The sequence below is a fragment of the Monodelphis domestica genome, chromosome 3 (assembly GCF_027887165.1).
Source record: "Monodelphis domestica isolate mMonDom1 chromosome 3, mMonDom1.pri, whole genome shotgun sequence".
Lineage (NCBI taxonomy): Eukaryota > Metazoa > Chordata > Mammalia > Didelphimorphia > Didelphidae > Monodelphis > Monodelphis domestica.
In genome coordinates, this window is record NC_077229.1 from 478,540,522 (window position 1) to 478,562,844 (window position 22,323).

The 22,323-nt window shown below is 35.1% G+C and overlaps 1 protein-coding gene across 17 annotated transcripts in view; it reads left to right on the plus strand.

The window, feature by feature from the left end:
* The window catches only part of CAST (calpastatin), a 161,282-nt gene that overhangs the window by 136,837 nt on the left and 2,122 nt on the right, over nt 1–22,323 (plus strand). For 16 of the 17 annotated variants that reach the window (XM_007487240.2, XM_007487246.2, XM_007487241.2 and 13 more), the window contains 10 exons: nt 1,440–1,541; nt 2,377–2,460; nt 4,145–4,192; nt 4,345–4,437; nt 10,671–10,775; nt 12,891–12,983; nt 14,519–14,554; nt 14,843–14,941; nt 16,960–17,019; nt 21,710–21,776. In XM_007487240.2, coding sequence (XP_007487302.1) covers nt 1,440–1,541; nt 2,377–2,460; nt 4,145–4,192; nt 4,345–4,437; nt 10,671–10,775; nt 12,891–12,983; nt 14,519–14,554; nt 14,843–14,941; nt 16,960–17,019; nt 21,710–21,760 — 771 coding nt within the window. In that variant the 3' untranslated portion in view covers nt 21,761–21,776. The remainder of the gene's footprint in view (nt 1–1,439; nt 1,542–2,376; nt 2,461–4,144; nt 4,193–4,344; nt 4,438–10,670; nt 10,776–12,890; nt 12,984–14,518; nt 14,555–14,842; nt 14,942–16,959; nt 17,020–21,709; nt 21,777–22,323) is intronic. The other variant, XM_007487245.2, reaches the window with a different exon arrangement.

Consider the following 22,323-nt stretch of genomic DNA (forward strand, 5'->3'; position numbering starts at 1 on the left):
TAAGAAGACCTAAGTTCTAGCCCCAAAAGTGACTATAGGAAACATTATATAAAAAGATCTATCATTAGCCAAGCTTGTGGAGATCCTTAGGCTGTTAGGAAACATCCTATTCTAGGATCAAACTCCAGCTTCCTGTTAGTAAAAGACCAGGAAGTCTCTAGTTGACAGTAGCTTTCGAACCACTGTGGACAAGACCAAAGTTTCAGCCATTGAACTTTGGGATAGGTGGGAGAAAAGTATGAATAAAGAAACAAACAAACAGCAATTGAAATTATGTGTAAATTGATTCATATTTACAGTTTATAGATCATGTATATGTATAATATTGTCTGACGTAACAAAAGGATGTTGGATTTGTAGTGAGAAGACTTAGGGTCAAGACCATCTCCACACCTTGCTACTCATGTGATGTCAGTCAAGACAGTTAATTAAACATGCTGGGCTTTGGGATCATCATCTGTAAAACTAGAGAATTGGACTAGATGATATCCAAGGTTCCAGTCCTTAGCCTACACTCCTATGATTCTAGGAGATATCAGAAACTATTTACTGGGGACAGTGATTTGGGCAACCTCTTAATGTCCACTGCAGTGTCAGACCACCAAATGATAATAGAGGTTTGTGTCATTTCTTGTGTCTGAGATCATTAAAAATTTAATATATACCATGTCATTATTATATATATATATGTATATATATACTCATATATATATATATATTCTTTTGGGGAGGAGCAGAGCATGAAGAGGTTGATAATAGTAGCTAGATCATGGGATCAGAGCTATAACCTTGGAAGGGACTCTAGAGGTTATCAAGTCCAGATCCCTCAATTGACATGTGAGGAAACTGAGGCCCAGAGAAGCTAAGTGACTTGTTTAGTCTTGGGGCTCCTGACTCCAAAGCCAGTACTCTATCCACTCTACCATGCTATTTTTCATTTTTGGAAAAAAAGATGAAGATTTTTTTTCCCTGGAATAAGGGTGATATCTATATTTTGATGGTTTAGGGGAATAATCTTTTAGGTTTTGGATGATTTGTAGAGTTAGTCTTTGTTAGGGCAGGCTTAGGAGTTATCAGAATCCTGTGCTCTCTTTGCCTTTTTTTTTCTCCTAATATATTCCTCTGCCAGAGGTTTCAAATTTCAATTTACTTTTCCTCTAGTTGGTTTCAGTTGGTTTCAGTTGGTCTTCCTGCCAATACCCAAATACCTTTAAATGCATGCCATCAGTTGCCCAACTAGTAAAATATGAATATGGTGTCATATTACAGAGCCTCTGATGATTTCAACCTTTGGTTTTAAAACATGGATTTTTTTTCTTTCAGACTTCTAGAGTACATGATGAATTGTGTCCAAGGTGAACTTTGTGTTTTTGAATGTTCTTGGACAAATACATCTTTAAAAGACTGATAAACCACTGTTCCTTCCTGTGTCTTTTCAGAAGGAACAAGTGTCAGATGATGCTGTGGAAGCCTTAGTGGGAAGTCTAGAAAAGAAGGAAATTGATCCAGAAGAAACAAAACCTTCAGTGGATAAAATAAAGGTAATGATCCATCTCTCTCCCTTCCCCACCCAAAAGTGCCTTTTTTCATCACTTATAAAGTGTGCCTGAGTATGTTTCTATTTAAAACACCTGCACTATTTGATAAATCCTTGGTTTGGAACTTACATCAGTGGGTCATTCATGTGAGCACTCCTGTCCACAGTGCAGACTGCAGCACATCAGCCCGTGCCACTCTCATCCAATTGTATACCCTCTTTGAAAGGAGTCCTTTCTAAAAAGCCCACCATTTTGATTTTATGAAAGGTTCAGATTTTAAATGGATGACATTCTCTTACCTGATTATTCTTGGGAACCTTTGGAATATTTTTGCTCTTACAGGAGCTATAAAGAAAAGAAACAGTAGCTGCCTCAGGACATGACCTAGTAGCCACTTAGTGGCAATGCTCTGACCCTGGTGCTTACCCAGGATATATCTCCAAAGGATATAAATGATAGCTGTGAAAGGCACAACATGGTGTAGTGCATTGAGTGCTGGACTTAGAAGCTCTGAGGTTCAAACTCTATCTCAGCTTTAGAGTTGTATCATCCCAGGCTGGGCCAGTATTAGACCCCAGTGATCTTCAGCTCTTCTCCTTTAAATTGAGTTGGGTTGAATTCCATTGGCTTCTAAGGCCTTTCCTAGTGCTAAATCTGTGATCCCATGATCCCATGATCCTATGATTTCATAATCCTGATCAGATATAGATGACAACCTGAAGGTATTCTCCCCAAGCTCAATCCCAGGCACTTAGTTCATGGGAAATGAATATACATACATACCCCCAAAATGCACAAATGATATATGCAGTGATAATGACAGAAAGCTTTCCTTCAGGAGAAATCCAAAGAAGAAAAGCGAGAAAAAGTAGGTGAAAAAGAGGAAACAGTCCCTCCTGAATACAGATTAAAAGCAGCAAAGGTAAATGGATTTTTAAGTCTACATCTATATCATATGTAATTCATATATGGAAGGCAATCAGACACACAGGCATGGATCCAAGACTAAGAAGATATTGGTGTAGGTTATCTATAGTCTGCAGAAGACACTGTCACAAATTAAAGCTAAAACAAAACAAAAAAAATTACTAAATTAAATGGCCTTGTACTTGTTCAAACAATTATTAAATAGCTTGTCTCTGCCTTCATGGACCTGGCCATTTTATTACATTGGGATATAATAACTATGGTAGACAAATAATTGTAACACAAAACAATTTATAAGTGGAAGGCAGGTACATAGCTCAGTGGATGGACAGCCAGGCTTGGAGTTGGGAGGACCTGGTTTAAATCTGGCCTCAGACCCTTCCTAGGGACTTAACTCCTGTTGCCTAGCCTTTCTAGCTTTTCTAACCTTGCTCAGGCTCCAACATGGGAATAAAATCAAACACTCAATAGGTCATTCATCAATTAACAAAAGATGTACTTAGTAGGGGTCAAGAAGATAAATAGGCAAATAGATATGGCAAGGTATATATATATATATATATATATATATATATATTAGTATGTTTGAATATATGTGTGTGTCTCTGCAGACACACATTGAAGACATTGAGTTGATTCAACTGAGCCTAACTCTCATGACTCTGAGAAGCCTGGAGGTCTCCAGTGAAGCATTAAAGACAGGCTCAACCTTCTTCTGCCTTTTTATGCTCAGGCAGTCAGGAAATGATCTCAGCAGTTGAGCCTTTCATCCTTTGAGCTACTTGAATCCCAAAGATAGGACCAATGCCTTTTAAGCAAAATGTAAAGGGAGATTAAGAATTGAGAGTACTAAAAGAGAGAGAATTTTTGTAAACTGACTCCTTTCCCACTGTACTATTCTCCAGGTGTCCTATAATCACTGCTTTCCTTTTAAAGGATCCTATTTCCAAAACCAAAACCAGTGGTTCCCATTTCTAATGAATTTCCTAAAGGTTCAGTTATGTGTATACACACACACACACACACACACACACACACACACACACACACACACACACACACACACCCCAACTCAATAAACTCCAGTTACTCCATATTGCCTCCAAAACCAAAATACAAAATGCTGTTTGACCATTAAAGTCCTTCATAATTTAGCCTCTTCTACCTTTCAAACTCATTTCTCAGCAGATACAATTTGATCCAGTGACACTGGCCTTCTTGATATTCCAACAAGACACTCACCTCTCAGCTCTTTTCTGACTTTCCCCCCATACTTGAATTTCTCTCCTTACTCTTCTCTTTCTAATGACTTCGCTGGCTTTCTATAAATCTAAACTAAAATTCATTCTTTTATAATAAGCCTTTCCCAATACTTCTTAATCCTCCTGCCCTCCCATTCAATTATTTCCTATTTATCATATATATATATATATATATATATATATATTTCAGCATATTTGTTTGCTTGTTGTCTCCTCATTAAACCATAACCTCCTTGAGCATAAGGACCGTCTTTTGCCTATTTTTGTATCCCAGCTATCAGCACAGAGCCTGACACATAATTATGCTTGACTGACTTTCTAAAGAGCACTAATATCAATTGAAATTATTGGAATGTTTATGAAATTTCAATCTCATGATGAAATGCACAAATGACTCCCTTCCCTATCTTACTATAGGGTAAAGATGGAAAACTTCTTGAGAAAAAACAAAGTGAAAAAACTTCAGTAAGTAAACTAATTTGTCTGAGTCATTATGGGATGTGTGGTGATAACAGGAGTTGGCACAGCTTTTATTTTGTGCTTTGAATTACATCTAAACATTAGACTACTTTTGAAGCTAATCACAATGAGCTATCTTTGTTTTCTGACTCCTGCAGCTTATGAGTGATGATGATATCCTAGATGCTTTGTCTGAGGGGTTTTCATGTTCCAAGGCACCTGTAACCTGTGCAGAGATATCTGCAGCACAAGTGAGTTTTTCAACTTCTTTTTAAAATTTCCTTTATTTTAGAAGAGAGGTCTTAGAACTTGAATTTGGCCTTTAAACTATTCTTCTTGAACCATTGGTTCAGGGGGAATAATCTTGGACTCAAAAATTTGCCTTTAAGAAAAGAAAAAATCAATCTTCCATTTTTTAAAAATTGTGTACTATAAAACACTTGCCCTGTCTCAGTGATCATCTGTTATTCTAAATCAGGAGTTCTTAACCTGGTTTTTAAAAATATTATGTGCATTCTGGGAAGATGGTAGGATAGAGAAGATTACCTCACTTTCCAAATTCCCCAACAAATGTTTAAAAATACTTCATCTACAATCAAATGTGTTAGACTTTTCTACTGGCAACAATGAAATAATCCAGGACAATCCAGAGGAATTTATGAGAAAGAATGCTATTCACATCTAGAGAAAGAACTGTGGAAACAGAAATGCAGAAGAAAAAACATATGTTTGATCATGTGGTTTGATAGAGATGTGATTGGGGATTTTGACTTTAAAAGATCACTCTATTACAAACATGAATAACATGGAAATAGTTTTTGAACAATGATACATGTACAATCCAGTGGAATTGCTTGTCAGCTATGGGGGGGAGGGAATCATGAATCATGTAACCAAGGGAAAATATTCTAAATTAAATTTTTAAAAAGATTTAAATATATATATACACATATATAATATAATGCAGACCAAAAAAATAGAGCCTCTAAGTAAACTTTAAAAAGGCAAAAGTGGCTAAGTTAAGGGAGAGATAATTGTTCAATATGAGACAATGTGAGAAGCTTGGAGGTCTCTAGATGGCTAACAATGAAATAAACAGATGACAAGGCCAGCAGGCAGTTGTGTAATCCCAGCCTCAGCTTCATAAACTTCAACAGCTCACTGTGTAGGCTGCTGACTGAGAGAAACATAGAGGACCACAAGTGCTGACTATATACTATATTAGACTGTGGCTATAAGAGAAGAGAAGCGAAAACATACAAGTAAGTGAACAGAGAACAGAGTTCCTGATGACTGCTCCAGGACAGAGGGGTTAGAAGATGCTTATAGTGTTTGTAGAAACCACAGTGGGTAAGAGGGTTGAAAGTAATAGCATAGAGGCAGCTAGATGTCACAGTGGATTGAGAGCCAGGCATAGAGACAGGAAGTCCTGGGTTCAGATCTGAACTCAGACACTAGCTATTGTACCTTGGGCAAGCTGCTTAACCCCAACTGCCTAGTGCTTACTTCACTTCTTCCTTGGAAACAATATTGGTATTAATTTTAAAACAGAAGGTAAAAGTTTAAAAAATGAGAAAGATTGAGGAAAATTAGAAAAAATAAAAACAATGCAAGAAAATATAGAAAATGATGAAAGAAAGGGCAATCAGGAAAAACGAATTCAAAAACTCAGTGAAAAAAATAATTCATTAAATATTAGAATCAGAGAAGAGAAAGCTGATAACTTCTTAAGACAATAAGAAAAGAAAAAGAAAAAGGGACAGAAATGAAAAAAAGAAAAGAAAAAAGACAACAAGAAATAATAAAATTCAATTGAAGAAGATAGGAAACATCTTATTGCAAAAGCACCTGACCTGGAAAACAGACTGAGAATGAACAATATAAGAACCCTTGAACTAGCTGAAAGTTATGATAAAAAAAAGAATTTAAACATGATCCTTAAAGAAATAGTTAAAGAAAATTGCCCTGAAGTTTTGGAACTAGAAGAAAAAGTAGAACTTGAAAAAAGATATTGATCACCCCTATAAAAGATCTCAACAGGAAAACTCATAGGAACATTAAAGCTAAGTTTTATAACTCCCAGGTTAAGGAGAAAATACTAAAAGTGACTAAAGAGAAGCAATACAATAAGGGATACAATAAAGATAATACAAGATTTAGCAGCTTCTACATTAAGACAACAAAGGGCACAGGATTCACATTTTAAAAAGCAAAGGGGGGGGGGGCAGCTGGGTAGCTCAGTGGATTGAGAGCCAGGCCTAGAGATGGGAGGTCCTAGGTTCAAATATGGCTTCAGACACTTCCCAGCTGTGTGACCCTGGGCAAGTCACTTGACCCCCATTGCCTAGCCCTTACCACTCGGCTCCAAGACAGAAGGTAAGGGTTTAAAAAAAAAAAAAAGCAAAGGTACTGAATGGAAAATTTTATTTACAAGAATGAAAAGATAACATAAAAGACCAATTATAAAGGATTTAATAAGGTCAAAATTTTAATATTCTTGACCTTTTGTATTTCCAAATGAATTTTATTTTTATTTTTTCTATGTCAATAAAACAAATTTTTGGTAATTGGGTTGGTACTGAATAAGTAGATTAATTTAGATAGGACTGCCTTTTTCATTATATTGGTTCTGCCCATCCATGTACAATGTTTCTCCAAGTATTTAAATCTGACATTATTTGTATTAAAAGTGTTTCATAATTATGTTCATATAATTTCTGGATTTGTTTTTGAAGTTATAGTCCTAGCATTTAATTCTATCTATGTTAATTTAAATTGATTCTCTTACTAGCTCTTCTTGAAGAACATTGTTAATGATATATAGAAATGGTGATGATTTATGTGGGTTTATTTTAATTCCTGCTACCATGCTAAAATTATTGATAGTTTCAATTAAATTTTATTCAAATCGCTAAGATTTTCCATACATATCATCATATTGTTTGTGAAAAGAATCTTATTAACTCATTGCTCATTCTCATTCCTTCAATTTCTCTTTCTTCTCTTATCTTTGGTGATAATGGGCATCCTTGTTTCACTCCTGTGAAATCTAAAATGGAGAATTTTGAATACATTAGATTGAAAAGTTTTTATACAGATAAAAATATTATAGCCAATATTAGAAGGAAAGCAACAAATTGGATGAGAGAATTTTATAGACAGTTTCTCAGATAGAGGTCTCATCTAAAATATTTAATAATTGATAAATGGTCAAAAGATATGAATAGATAGTTTTTATTTATTTTTTATTTTTTTAAACCCTTATCTTCCGTCTTGGAGTCAATACTGTGTATTGGCTCCAAGGCAGAAGAGTTGTAAGGGCTAGGCAATGGGGGTCAAGTGACTTGTCCAGGATCACACAGCTGGGAAATGTCTGAGGCCAGATTTGAACCTAGGACCTCCCATCTCTAGGCCTGGCTCTCAATTGACTGAGCTACCCAGCTGCCTCCTGGATAATTTTAAAGTGAAGAAATCAAAGCTATTTATAACTATCTGGAAAATGCTCTAAATCATTATTAGAAAAATGCATATCAAAACAACTGAGATACCATCTCACACCTGTCAGATAGGCTAAAGGGCAAAATGACAGATGTCTCAGGGAATATGGAAAAATGGGGACATTAATACGTTGTTGGTGGAACTGAGCTGATCCAACCATTTTGGAGAGCTATCTGAAATTACAGTCAAAAGTTATAAAATGTATACTTTTTGACCTAGCAATACTACTATTAGGTTTTTTGCCTAAGATGTTATAAAATATTTATAGTAGCCCTTTTTATGGTGGCAAAGAACTGGAAACTGAAGGAATGTCCATCATTTGGGGAATGGCTGACCAAATTGTGATATATGAATATAATGGAATAATATTGTGCTATAAGAAAAGACATATAAGATGATTACAAAAAAAATGGAAAGACTTATATGAAGTGATACAAAGTGAAGGGAATAGAACCAGGAGAATATTGTACAGAGTAACAGCAATGACATATGATGATCAACTGTGAATTACTTAACTATTATCAGCAATTCAAGGATCCAGGACAAACCCAAGAGACTCATTATGAAAAAGCATATCACCCACCCATAGAATAAACAGGCAGGTTCTGAATGCAGAACGAAACATTACTGTTCTTCACTTTATTTACTCCATGAATTTTTCTCTAGTATAAACAATATGTGTCTTGTTTCACAACATTACAAAGAGGGAAATATGTATTATATGATCATTTATGTACAACTTATATTACCTAGAGAGGTGTGAGGAGTGGGAAGAAAGAAGTAAAAACTTGGATTTGCAAAACAGCAGAAGACAAATATTTAAAATTGTGGTGGCATGTAATCTGGAAAAAAATTAAAATGAGAAAAATGTTATTTTTATCTAAATAATAATCAGTTCTCTCAGATAATTTTTGGGTATTTATAATATTCTAAAACAGAGTACAAAAATTTCACCAAACTGACAATCAGAGGGGTCCATATCACCACCAAAATTTAAGAAAACCTGATCTCAATTGTTGATATAAATGTAGTCACTCAACTGCTCCAAATTAGTGGTTCCCTGTTGCCTTTATGATAAAATATAACAACTCAGCTTGCAATTTATGGCCCTATGTGATTTAGCTCCCACACCTCTATCTTTTTTCCTTAAATTTTTTTCTAGATTACATGTCAATACAACTTTCAATAATCGTTTTCTGATATTTTGTGATCCATATTCTCTCCCTTCCTACCAACCCTCCCTCTTCTCCAAGAAAGCAGGTAATATAGGCTGTACATGTGTTATTTTACAATAAGTTCATCATATTGTGAGTGAAGACACATAGCCTTTACACTAGAGAAGAACTGATGGAAAACATAAAGTAAAAAGTGGCATGCTTCAATCTACATTCAGACTCCATCCATTCCAAGCAGTGGAGAGCTTTTTTTGTCATAAATCCCTTGGAGTTATCTCAGATCTTTGCATTGCTATTGATAATAGTGAATTTATTCACATTCGATCATCATATTTATTGCTATTAACTCTGTACAACAGTCTCCTGCTTCTTCTCACTTCAATTTGCATCACTTCATATAAGTCTTTCCAAGTTTTTTGTGATCATCTTGTTCATCATTTCTTGTAGCTCAATAGTATTCCACTAAAATCATATACCACAACTTGTTCAGCCATTCCCCAACAGACAGGCATCCCTCCCTGTAGTGCTTTGACAATACAAAAAGAGCTGCTATAAAGATTTTTGTAAAGTTTTTTTTTTTCCCTATTGTTGATCTCTTTGGGATACAGACCATGAGGTCCCACCTACCTCTCTAAACTCTACTGAATGTTACTCCCCTCCATGCACTCTGTATTCAGCCAACCTAGCTAAATAAATTCCACCAAATGGCATTCATCTTCAGACTCAATGGCATGCCTACAGTGTTCTCACTCTCATCCTCTGCCCCTTAGATGCTTCCCTGCTTCCTCCTGTTTCCTACTTAGAATCCATCCTAATTCCTCCCTAGTTGTTAGTGCCCTCTGCCTTTGAAAACAATCGCGTATTTACTATTTACATATTAGATCTCCAGTTCCCCGAGGGTGGCAAAGGTTCATTTTGTCCATCTCCCTAGCACATAGAACAGTGCCTTGTAGACTTGTAATAAATGTTTGTCAATTTGAATTTTGGAAGAGGTGAAATTACTGAAGGTGTTTCATATCTATCTTTATAATCACCTTTTACATTCTGCAATAAAATGAGCACAGTTTTCACAACTGGATGTCCTATAAGCTTCATTTTTTTAAACTCTTACCTTCTATCTTAGAATCAATACTGTGTATTGGTTCCAAGGCAGAAGAGTGGTAAGGGCTAGGCAATGGGGGTGAAGTGACTTGCCCAGGGTCACACAGTTGGGAAGTGTATAAGCTTTATTTAATGGATTGTGATGTCACACTCTTCCAATATGATTTGGGAACATTTTGGAAAGAAAGATATTAATGATAGGCGCCTACAAAGTGCCTACCTCCCCAAGGGAGACCATCGGGGTACTGTTGTCCATTGTCAGCAGCAACACATGTTTTTACATCTCTTGTTGCTCCTCTGTTACTGGGTCCCACCATAGCCAAGTGTCTGGTTAGGATGAGGGAAGAGGGAGGAGGAAGATAATAGTTACCAGACACTGTGCTGTGCTTCACAAATAATATCTCATTTGATCCTTAGCCCTACAACATAGGTGCTGTTATCATTCCCATTTTATAATAGAGGAAACTGAGACAAAAGGAGATTCAGTGACTTGCCCAGGGTTACACAGCTAATAAGTGTCTGAAACTGGGTTTTAACTCAGAAAAATAAGTCTAGGGCTCTATCCACAGAACCACTTAGTTGTTTACTTTGAAGATAAATAGACTTGTTTATGGAAAAACATTCAGCACTTCTGGGTGAGGCTACCTGTCCATAGTGTATTTATAGTTAATATGGAGGGTTTTTTTCTAATTTCTGTTTTCACTCTTTAGCAAAAAGATGAGGGGCTTGATGATGCATTTGATGAGCTCTCTAAAACCCTTGGGGAAAGAAAACCAGACCCTGATGACAACAAACCAATGGAGGATAAAGTAAAGGTAAGAAAAAAAGAATAACAAGACACATAATTTGATGTAACATTTATCCTTTCTACAAAAAAAGGACAAAGATTTACTGAAATGTACAAGGTATAGTTATTTATTTTGTCTAGAGATCTTTTTTCCATACAAGAAATAAAATAGTAAAATTCTATTAATTCCCAAATGCTGTCAGATTCCAAACACTTAAAAGTGTCTCCTTATTATAGGGGTATATGTTAATATGTCATTATTAAATAAATACTCTGTTGACACTTGTTTTTATTCATTTTGTCTGTCAATGGTGCCAGATATATTATACTGGAAATATTTTGTTAAAGCAAACTAAGTACGGTGAACTTCATGGCAAAATTCCCAAACATATTATTAAAGAGACAGATGATGAAAATCTACAAAAACAAGCAGTGATCATTACAGAGAGTTACCATGGCGTCATCAAAAACAGATTATACCAGGGAAAAAAAATTACCTTTTCTAACAAGATTATTTCACTCATGATGAGAATGCTGAGTATATAGGTTACCTAGATTTTAGCAAGGCTTATGATAAAGTGTCCCTTACTATTTTTGTGAAAGGGATTGAGAGAAATAGATTAAATAATAATGAAATTTTATATATCCAGAACAGTCTTAAGACTAAACTCAAAAGAGAACTTGTTTGGTGCCTTTGAAAGGCACTCTCCAGTGGAGTGCCCCAAGGATCTGAATTTGGTTGACCCTGTGCTCAATAGTTTAGATAATTGCATAAGGTCATGATGAGTAGGTACATCAGATTTTCAGATGACCCAAATCTGGGAAAGACAGCTACCATTAAATGAGATGACATTGGTAAAGTGTTTAGCACAGTACCTGGCACGTACTAGGTACTTTCTAAATGCCTATTTCATTATCTCCTAACACATTTAATGACAATACAAAAAATGTATTGCCAGTCTACAACATATCCCTGAATCTCATCAGGGATAAATGAAAAGGCTTGCAATGGAGTACAGAAATCAGCTATACAAATATAAGAAGGCTGAGGTCTGGATAGAAAAAAAAAATTGTTTTGAAAAGGATCTGAGGGTGTCAGTAGACTGGAAACACTATATGAATTGGATAGGGCAGCCAAACAAGCCTAATGCAATTTTGTACTACCTTAAGAGGAACTTAGGTCCAAGGAACAGCAAGGTGATGATTTCCCTAGAATCTGGCCTTGTCAAGCCTCATTTGAAGTAATATATTTGGTTCTGGCTGGTAGGTTCTAAAAAAAAGAAGTTGATAAGCTGGAGAGAATCTACGGAGGGGCTAGGAGAATTATTTAAAGGAGTTGGACATAGTTAGCCTGAAGAAAAGATGGCTCTAAAGGTGGATAGAGAGCTGATGGCTGTGTTCATTTATTTAGAGGGCTGCCATGGGAAGAAGTGATAAGATTCATTACCCTTGGCTCCAGAGTGCAGAAAGAGAAGCAATGGAGAGGCAAATTAAGACTTAATGTCAAAAAAAACTATTTAAAATACCCAGAGAGTAGAAGCATGGAAGAAAAGCAACTGCCTGATCACAAGGATTGATGTGGATATGATTGGATGTAGACTCTAAATGATCACCCTAATGCAAATATCAACAATATGGAAATAGTTCTTGATACAAGACAAAATACACCAGTAAAAGCCAATACTATTGTGTGTGAGCTACAGGAGGGGGTTGGAAGAAGGGGAGGGAAAGAACATGAATCTTGTAAACATGGAAAAATATTCTAAATTAACTAATTAAATAAAAATTTCTCAAAAAATAAAAAAAAACTAAAAGTATCCAGAAATGGAATAGCTTGCCTTTAGAGGTGGTGCATTCCCCTTCTTGGAAGTCTTAAAACAGAGACTGAATGATCACTGGTTGAGTATGTTATAGGGGATATTGTATATATGTTAAAATTATTTTCAAATGCAAATGGAAAATCCATAGCTAAAGATAACCATTTTTCATGTTAGATTGAATATATTGTCTTTAGTAGCTTAAAAGAATTAGAAACAAACCACTTGTCCCCAACTTACCAAAATGCAATAAATGCTTGGAAACTTAGGCTGTACTCCATGAAAAAAAAAACTATTGATTATGATTGTTTGCTCAATATTTCTAGGAAAAAGCTAAAGCTGAACATCGAGATAAGCTAGGAGAAAGAGATGACACCATCCCTCCTGAATACAGGCATCTTCTTGATAATGACAAGGATGTAAGTGGTCCCTCTTGGCCCCCAGAATATAAGATAATACATTTTTACTTTAGGATATAATTTTTGTATTTTTCAACTAAAGTTCAAGAGAAATGTGGAAAGTGCTTTTAAAAAATGTATGTACCTATTTAAGGTGTTATTTCTGTTTCTGTTCTTGAAAAAAAATGTCTGCCATACTAATTAGCCTATCAGTCAGACTTAATCAAGTTGTAATGTGAAAATGGAGATATTGTGAAGAGTAGGGAGGGAACTGGCCTCTTGATCAGGAAAAGTCTGGGTTCAAGTCTTGCCTCAGATATATATTGACTGTCAAGGGTAAGTCCCTTCAATTGTCAACTGGGTGAGACTATTGCACTATTATGTGAAAGTTGCAGGTCTGAACTGGCAGGAGAAGTTTCCTCATTAAGAACTCCTTAAATCAAATAAGTCACAATTCTAGTCCAAAAAAAGTGGGGAGAGGGAACGAATGAAGAGAGAAAGAAATTCTGATTTCAAAGACCTAAAAGAAGATATGGGAACAGACACTCTGATTCATTATCCAAAGTTAAAGCTGCAAGAAAAAGAATGGAAGATAAAATAGGATTAAAAAATCAGAGGACCTGTCCAGTTCCTATCTAGATGCATATTCATTGAAAAAGCAAAAATGCTAGACTTTTGGTTCAGATGAAGACAACAGAGTTTCTGACCTAGTCTTTCCTGACTTTGGGCCAGACTGACTTGCCTCCCAGCCTCTGAATGGCCTATTCTTGAGACTTCATTAGAAAATCACTCTTTGAGACAGATTACCAAGATGGGCAAATACAAAACGACACCCATATGCTACGCATTTGAGACCCAGTGAAACAAATAGAACTGGTGTCAGAGCCAGAATATCCTGTTAGGCTTTGTAATACTCAAGCAAGTGTTCAGTCTTTCTCTGGAAACATTTTTAGCTGGAAAATGTGCTCTTTTTCGCCCCCGTGCGGCCATTGCTGGTATTCTGGCAAAAAAAAAAGTGACAATGTACTTGCCATGCCACCATGGCCTTGTTTATACAGTATTTAACATACCTATTATTTATCACACTGGCTCCCAGGCCTTGTAAACCCATATTTTTCAAGTCTCTGGTTGTGATTTTTGTTATTTTTTCGTTATTTGGCTCATTTATGGAATTATAAAAACTCACATTCAGATTTGCCAAAGGAGACAAAATAAGAAATTTCATTTTTTAATCCTAGGAACATTTTTCTTACTCCCTTTAGGTATATCAGTGATTTACCTTAATTAAACATAAAAATAATTTTTTTAAGTTGGTAATTACCTTAATGTTTTCATATTCAACATGGATGGCAGAAAGAGTAGGAAGTAGAAGAATGAATTATTTTCAGTCTGGATCCATGTTTTCATGGTACATTTATTACTTAAGGATTTGGGGGGTTATACTCTCCAACTGTTAAGTATTTTCTCTTTTTTTTCATATACTTCAGTTATTGACTGTTTTCTAATTTGAACATTTGTGAAAATGTATTTGATGAGCAATTTGTCTTGTTTTTAAGGGTAAACCAGTAAAGCCACCCCCCAAGGATCCCAAGGTAAAAATTACAGTGCTTTGTTTCTCTATTGAATTCGTCTGGCTGGGATTATGGGATAGTGCACTTTGCCTTACATCTAATTGTGATACTTTTATATCAAATAAATAAAATGTAAGAGAAAAGAAAAAAAATAGAGACAGCTATGTGTTAATATCTATTTCAGCATCTTCACTAGGAAAAACATCTAGAAAACATGGTGAATAACAATAGATTTGCTATGGGAATTTAATTATTTCTTTGCTGTGTTAGAGAAGAACATTTATACTTGATATACCTTTTTCATTTCAGAATTCTAAAGATAGTGGAGACCCCATTGATGAACTCTCAGAAGGGTTTGACAACTGTTCCCAGATTCCATCTTCAGAAGGTACAAAGAAATCGGCAAAGGTGAGTTATTTTCCCCCCAATTTTTAAATCATCCATGTGATTATGTGGTGAAAGTGAGGAATAAAAAAATAGATAGCTTAAGGGTTACTTTGGTATCTGTGAAATTTTGTAGGGATTTTTTTCCCCCAAGAAAAACAATGTTTCATTCTTGGTGAATAAAGATACTTGCTTTAGGGTATACTCAATCTTAAACAGAAAATAACTTTCCACTGGAAGCTTAGATCCTTAGGATCTTTGTTGATTGATTCATTCTTTTTCTTAAGTTAATTTTTTTCAATTATGCATAGAAATCATTTTGACAGATTTTTTCTTATATTTTGTGATTCAGATAATTTCTTGTCATCTGCCCTTCCCCCTAATGAGTAAAGTCTGCCAAAAGTTGTATCAGTGCTTTCATGCAATACATATTTCCATGTCCCCCGTTCTATGACAGAAGACACACATCACATATGCAATAAAAGGAAATAAGGAAAACAATAATCATGGAAGTGAAGGAAGGAAAAGGAAAGATAGCAGCTTTAATCTTCAATCAGATTCTAATAGTTCTTTCTTTGGCTGGGGGATAGTATTTTTCTCATAAGTCACTTGCAGTTATCGTGTAATCTTGTTTTGCTGATAATTCTTTTAGTCCTTCACAATCGATCATCATCCAATATTTCCATTACTGTATACACTGTTCTGGTTCTGCTCACTTCAATTTGGTCTTTCTAGTTTTTTCTGAACTCACTCTGCTAGTCATCTCTTATGGCCCAATATTATTCCACTACCACCAATCTACCACAACCATTCCCCAAGTGATAGATAGTTCCTCAGTTTGCAGTTGTCTGACACTACAAAAAGAGCTGCTATACATATTTTTGTACAAGTAGGTCCTTTACCCCTATCTCTGATCTCTTTTATCCATGAAGTTTTTAAAGTGTTTCACCCGAGGCTATAGAGAGCTAGTCAGTAGCCATTTTTGTTTTGTTCAGTCACATCTGACCTCAGGACCCCATTTTGGGTTTTCTTGACAAAGATACTGGAGTCATTTGCCATTTCCTTCTCCAGCTTATTTTAAAGATAAGGATACTGAGGTAGATAGGGCTGCCACTTGCCCAGGGTCACCAACTAGTAAGTATTCATGTTCAGATTTGAACTCAGGAAGATAAGCCTTCTTTACTTCATGCCCGGCACCCTATCTATTGAGCCACTTTAATAGTTAGTCAGACATTTTTCCTTTCTTTTTTTATTATAAAAAAAATTTTTTTTGCCAATTACCTGTAATGACAAATTTGCACATAAGTTTTCTAAATTTTCTCCCTCCCTTCCTTCCTTCCCATTTCCTGGAGCTGGTAAGCAATTAAATCTGGGTTCTACAGGTATTATCAAGCAAAACATTTCCATATTGTTCATTTTTGTAAGAGAATACTCATAATAAAATCAAAACCCCAAAATAAAAATGCAAATAAACTATAGTGAAAGTTTGCATGTTTTGATCTGCATTGTGATCCCAAGAGTCCTTTCTCAGGAGTTAGATAGCAATAGCATTCTTTGTCCTAAGTCTCTCAGAATTATTCTGGATCATGGTATTGCTGAAAGAAACTAAGTCTTTCACAGTTGATCATCAGTGTTGCTATTACTGTGTACAGTGTCCTGCTTCTGCTTCAGTAAACATTATTGACCATCTACTGAACTCCATGTATTGTACTAAGTGTTGGCAATACAAAGAAAAGTCATGGAAGAGCTTTAACTAAAACATAAATATCTCCTCCTTATCAGTCCAATACTTTCCTTATTCTACTGCACTACCACTTGGCAGCTCTTCTAGAGAGGGAAAGTGTGGGAAAATCCTTTCTTTCTTGTGTTCAAAATGAACAATCCAGATTTCAGTTAAACATACTAAATTAGTCCCCTATATATAATGAAAATGAGATAATATGCAGAAAAGAGGAACCTGAATTAATTTGATTGAGAACAGTGATTACTTCTTAGACTGGCAATAATAATGACTATATAATAGTTGTTTCTTTTTCCTCTAGAAAAAAGATGAAAAGGAAGCTTCCAGCACTAAACCTGCTAAGAATGGTGGAAAATCAAAGGTAATAAATAAGCAGAAGAACCGGTCTAGCAATTAAGCCCTGACATAGCTGCTAATCCTTTTTGCAACTTAAGTGATCTGTTTCTTAATGCTAGATCAATTTTCCTCTTGTCAAGAAATTTATTTTTGAAGTTAATTTCTAAAGACAAGTGACTTGGCACTTGAGAATGGAATTGGTCCCCTCCTTCCCCCTTAAAATTTTGAAAATAATTTCTTTTTCACTGTTTTAGGGTTTAAGGATAAGGAATATAAATCATGAAACACAGGACATGTGAATGAATGAGTGGAGTGAAAAACCATGTATTATATACTTACTATGTGCCACATGTTGTGCAAAGTGCTAGCAATGCAAACACAAAAGAAAAAACAAGTCACTGTCTTCAAGAAGTCTGTATTCTAATAGGGGCAGATAACACATGTAATGTCATGGTGACCAATAAGAGGAGTACTTTAGAGAAAGTTGCAGGGATGGTGAGTAGAGCCTTAGGGGGAAAGCCAGACAAGAGCAGCAGAGTTCATTTTAGAAAAGTTCCAGAATTGGATAGCAGGGAGGAAGGACCCATGCCAGGTGGCAAGTCAGCTGGAGGAGTAGTGAGTCAAAAGAAGCATGGCAGGAGCATTCCTGAAAGGGTGGAATCATCTAAACATAGAGTTAGAAAGGATTTTAGAGAGCTAATGATTGAACTGAGCATGCAACTAAAAAAAAAAAAGTAGGTGAAAAAAACCACATTGTTAATCTCCAGTTAAACACTAAAGTAGGCATTCTGAAAGTCAAAGGTAAGATTAATTCAACTGATTTTTAAAACTATTGAAATAAATAAAATCCAGAGCCAATTTTATGAAAAACCAAATAGGTAACCATTAATTAATATGCCATTAGGGGAAAAGAGAGAGAAAACAAAATTACCAGTATCAAAAATGAAAGAGGTAAATGTGGAATCCACCATGGACACCAATCAAGATGAAATTAAAAAAAAATATTAGGAACTACTTTGCCCAATCATATGCCAGTGAAACTAATAATTTAAGTGAAATGGATAAATATTCACAAGAATAAATATTTCCTAGATGAACAGAATACAAAATATTTTTTAAAATACTATCTTAGAAAAAGACATTAAACAAGCCAGAAATAAATACAGAAGAAGAAAAAACACCTCAGGACAAGATTACAAGAAAACTCTACCAAATATTTAAAGAATAATTAATTCTAATATTATGTAAACTGTTTGGGAAAATAGGTAAAGGAGGAGTCCTACCAAATTCCTTCTGAAACAAATGTGATTTTGAAACCTAAACCAAGAGTAAAAACAAAGAAAGAACACTATAGACCAATTTCCCTAATGAATATTGATGCAAAAAATTTAAATTAAGTATAAGCAAGGAGATTACAGCAGAATATCCCATATACTCTTACCGGGCTGGATTTATACCAGGACTGCAGAGTTGATTCAGTAGTAGGAAATCTATAAGCATAACTGGCCATATCAATAACAAAATCAACCAAAAAAAATCATATGATTATATAGATGGAGAAAAATCTCTTGACAAAGTAAATACCCATTCCATTAAAAACACTAGAAAGCATAGAAATAAATAGAGCCCCTCTTAAAATGATAAGCAACATCTATCTATCAAGCATTATCTGTGATGGGGATGAACTAGAAGTTTCTCTCTCAAGTTCAAAGATATGTCCATTATCACCACTGTTTTTTTCACTTTTTTTGCAAGAAATGGTAACCATAGCACTAAGAAGAAAAAAGAAATTGAAGGAATAAGCATAGGCAATTAGGAAACAAAATTATCCCTTTTTGCAGATGATATGTTGGTATGCTTTGGATAGCCCAGTCAACTGAAATACTAGTTAAAACAATTAACATCGTTAGCAAAGACGCGGTATGTAAAATAAACCCACATAAATCATCAGCATCTCTATGTATTACCAACAAAACCCGAGGAAGTGATTCCTCTTAAAGTAAATTTATTTTATTTTAATTACTTATAATATTATAATATTTATTAATTATTATATTATTAATATTAAATTTAATAAGAAATTCCTCTTTAAATAACTACAGACAATATAAAGTATTTAGGCATCTGCCTGCCAAGACACATGCAAGAATGATATGAGCATAATTATGAAGCACTCTCACACAAATAAAGACTATCTAAATGTAAATAAAGATATCTAAGTAATTTGGAGAACTATTAAGTGCTCATAATAAGGATTAACCAATATAATAAAAATGATTATACTAAGTAAATCAATTTATTTATTCTGTGCCCTATCAAACTACCAGAAAATTACTTTATACAGCTAGAAATCCTCTGATACAGCAAGCGGGATGGTAATTAAAGTACCCACAAGATCCCATTTAGGTTGCACTCTCATGATGCAATCATCGAAAATAACTTTTTGGAGCCCTGGTTTTGACAGAGGTTACTAGAAAGAAAGATTAAGAGACCAATACAGTTTGTTTTTAATTTCATAAGAACTTTGACAAGGTATGTCATGATATTCTTGTGGACATCTTCAAATAACCTGAAGGGCTTTCTCCTGGGAGCAAAAGTAATTAGACTTAGTTTCTGTTGCTTGTGAGGCCAGAATGACTAGTGGACAGAATTAGTATGGGACAAATACCTGGGCTCAAAATAAGATAATTGGAGCTATCCACAGATGGAAGGAATAATGAACTCCCATTCCAAATACATTCAAGAAAGAAGAAAGAATAGACTTGGCGTAAATGATCTCAGCAAGACAGTTTATGACAAACCCAAAGACCCTAGCTTTTGGGACAAAAATCCATTATTTGATAAAAACTGCTGGGAAAATTGGAAGACAGTGTGGGAGAGATTAGGTTTGGATCAACACCTCACACCCTACACCAAGATAAATTCAGAATGGGTGAATGACTTGAACATAAAGAAGGAAACTATAAGTAAATTAGGTGAACACAGAATAGTATACATGTCAGACCTTTGGGAAGGGAAAGATTTTAAAACCAAGCAAGACTTAGAAAGAGTCACAAAATGTAAAATAAATAATTTTGACTACATCAAATTTAAAAGTTTTTGTACAAACAAAACCAATGTAACTAAAATCAGAAGGGAAGCAACAAACTGGGAAACAATCTTCATAAAAACTTCTGACAAAGGTTCTAATTTACTCTAACTACAAACTCTAATTTACAAAGAGTTAAATCAATTGTACAAAAAAAATCAAGCCATTCTCCAATTGATAAATGGGCAAGGGACATGAACAGGCAGTTCTCAGCCAAAGAAATCACAACTATTAATAAGCACATGAAAAAATGTTCTACATCTCTTATAATCAGAGAGATGCAAATCAAAGCAACTCTGAGGTATCACCTCACACCTAGCAGATTGGCTAACATGATAGCAAAGGAAAGTAATGAATGCTGGAGGCGATGTGGCAAAGTAGGGACACTAATTCATTTCTGGTAGAGTTGTGAATTGATCCAACCATTCTGGAGGACAATTTGGACCTATGCCCAAAGGGCTATAAAAGACTGCCTGCCCTTTGATCCAGACATAGCACTGCTGGGTTTGTACCCCAAAGAGATAATAAGGAAAAAGACTTGTACAAGAATATTCATAGCTGTGCTCTTTGTGGTGACCAAAAATTGGAAAATGAGAGGATGCCCTTCATTTGGGGAATGACTGAACAAATTGTGGTATATGTTGGTGATGGAATACTATTGTGCTAAAAGGAATAATTAAGTAGAGGAATTCCATGGAGACTGGAACAACCTCCAGGAAGTGATGCAGAGCGAAAGGAGCAGAACCAGGAAAACATTGTACACATTGTATATACACTGTGGTACAATCGAAGGTAATGGACTTCTCCATTGGTGTCAATGCAATGTCCCTGAACAATCTGCAGGGATCTAAAAAACACTATCCACAAGCAGAGGATAAACTGTGGGAGTAAAAACACTGATGAAAAGCAACTGCTTGACTGCAGGGGTGGAGGGGATATGACTGAGGAGAGATTCTAAATGAACACTCTAATGCAGATACCAACAACATGGAAATGGGTTCGAATCAAAAACACATGTGATACCCAGTGAAATCATGAGTCGGCTATGGGAGAGGTGGTGGGAGGAGGGGAGGGAAGAAAAGAAAATTCTTTGTTTCCAATGAATAATGTTTGGAAATGACCAAATAAAATAATGTTAAAAAAAAAGGAAGAAAGAAGAAAGATAGATTAGGTGAATTCTAGTTCTCTGACATTTCTTTAGTTCAGAATGTGTTTTATCAAATCACCATGCATAATCAGATACAAGTTCTCAGATTCAGAAATAGTAGCATAGGGTTTCTTCAAAAAACTATTCTAGAAGTGATAAAATGTTTTAAAATTACTTGGACACCTGCCTGTACTTATACTAGGTTTATATCCAATGAAGTATCTCAGAAGAGGAGAGAGATGGAGGATAGTTAAATGTGAATTGTATTTTTATTTATTATTATTTGAAGAAACATTTGTTTTCTTATTCAATTTCAAATTATATTTTGCAAAATAATAAAAGTATGATTAAAAGTGTGATGCTACATTCCCCCCAACTTTGAAATACCCAAAGACCTATTCTACATTTCTTTGATTCCTTGTATTATTTTTAACACATAAGAAAGAGAATTACTATTGATCATTTTGCCTTTCCTTTCAGTCTAAAGAGAAATCTTCCAGATCAAAAACTGATGGAGAAAAGACAAGTTAAAAGTTCAGGCTCATGGGTAAGGTTTGGGAGTATTCCTTTTAGGTAAATTCAGTTGTAACCAACTATAATGCACTTTTTTTCACTGGACCTGAAAACTACATGTGGCATATTTGATTCATCTGTGGCTACCCTTTGCATGTAAGAGATGTTTGGTAATCAATCTCTCTTCACAAAGTATTTCTTAATTGGAGAATACTGTTACAAGAATATTTAAATATCTGTATTTAATGTCTTATAAATAGGACACATTAAAATCTCATGCCAGCCTATTACATCTGCAGATAGAAACCTGATATGTCTGAAATTTCAAAATCTAAATGTTGATGAATAAATGAAAGATTTATTCCAATCAGCAGTGACAAGAAAGCATGTTACAACTTAAGATGGAATAATCCCAAGATGTGAATATTGAGCAGAATTGCCTTGTAATATAGTGGATAGTAGACCAGTCCCAGGTTTAAAAGGATCTTGGGTAATTCAAGCCTAGAGCCTTACGTATACTAGATAGAATACTCTGAACAATTATTTGACTCCTCAGACCAATCTCTAAGACCGTAAGCTAC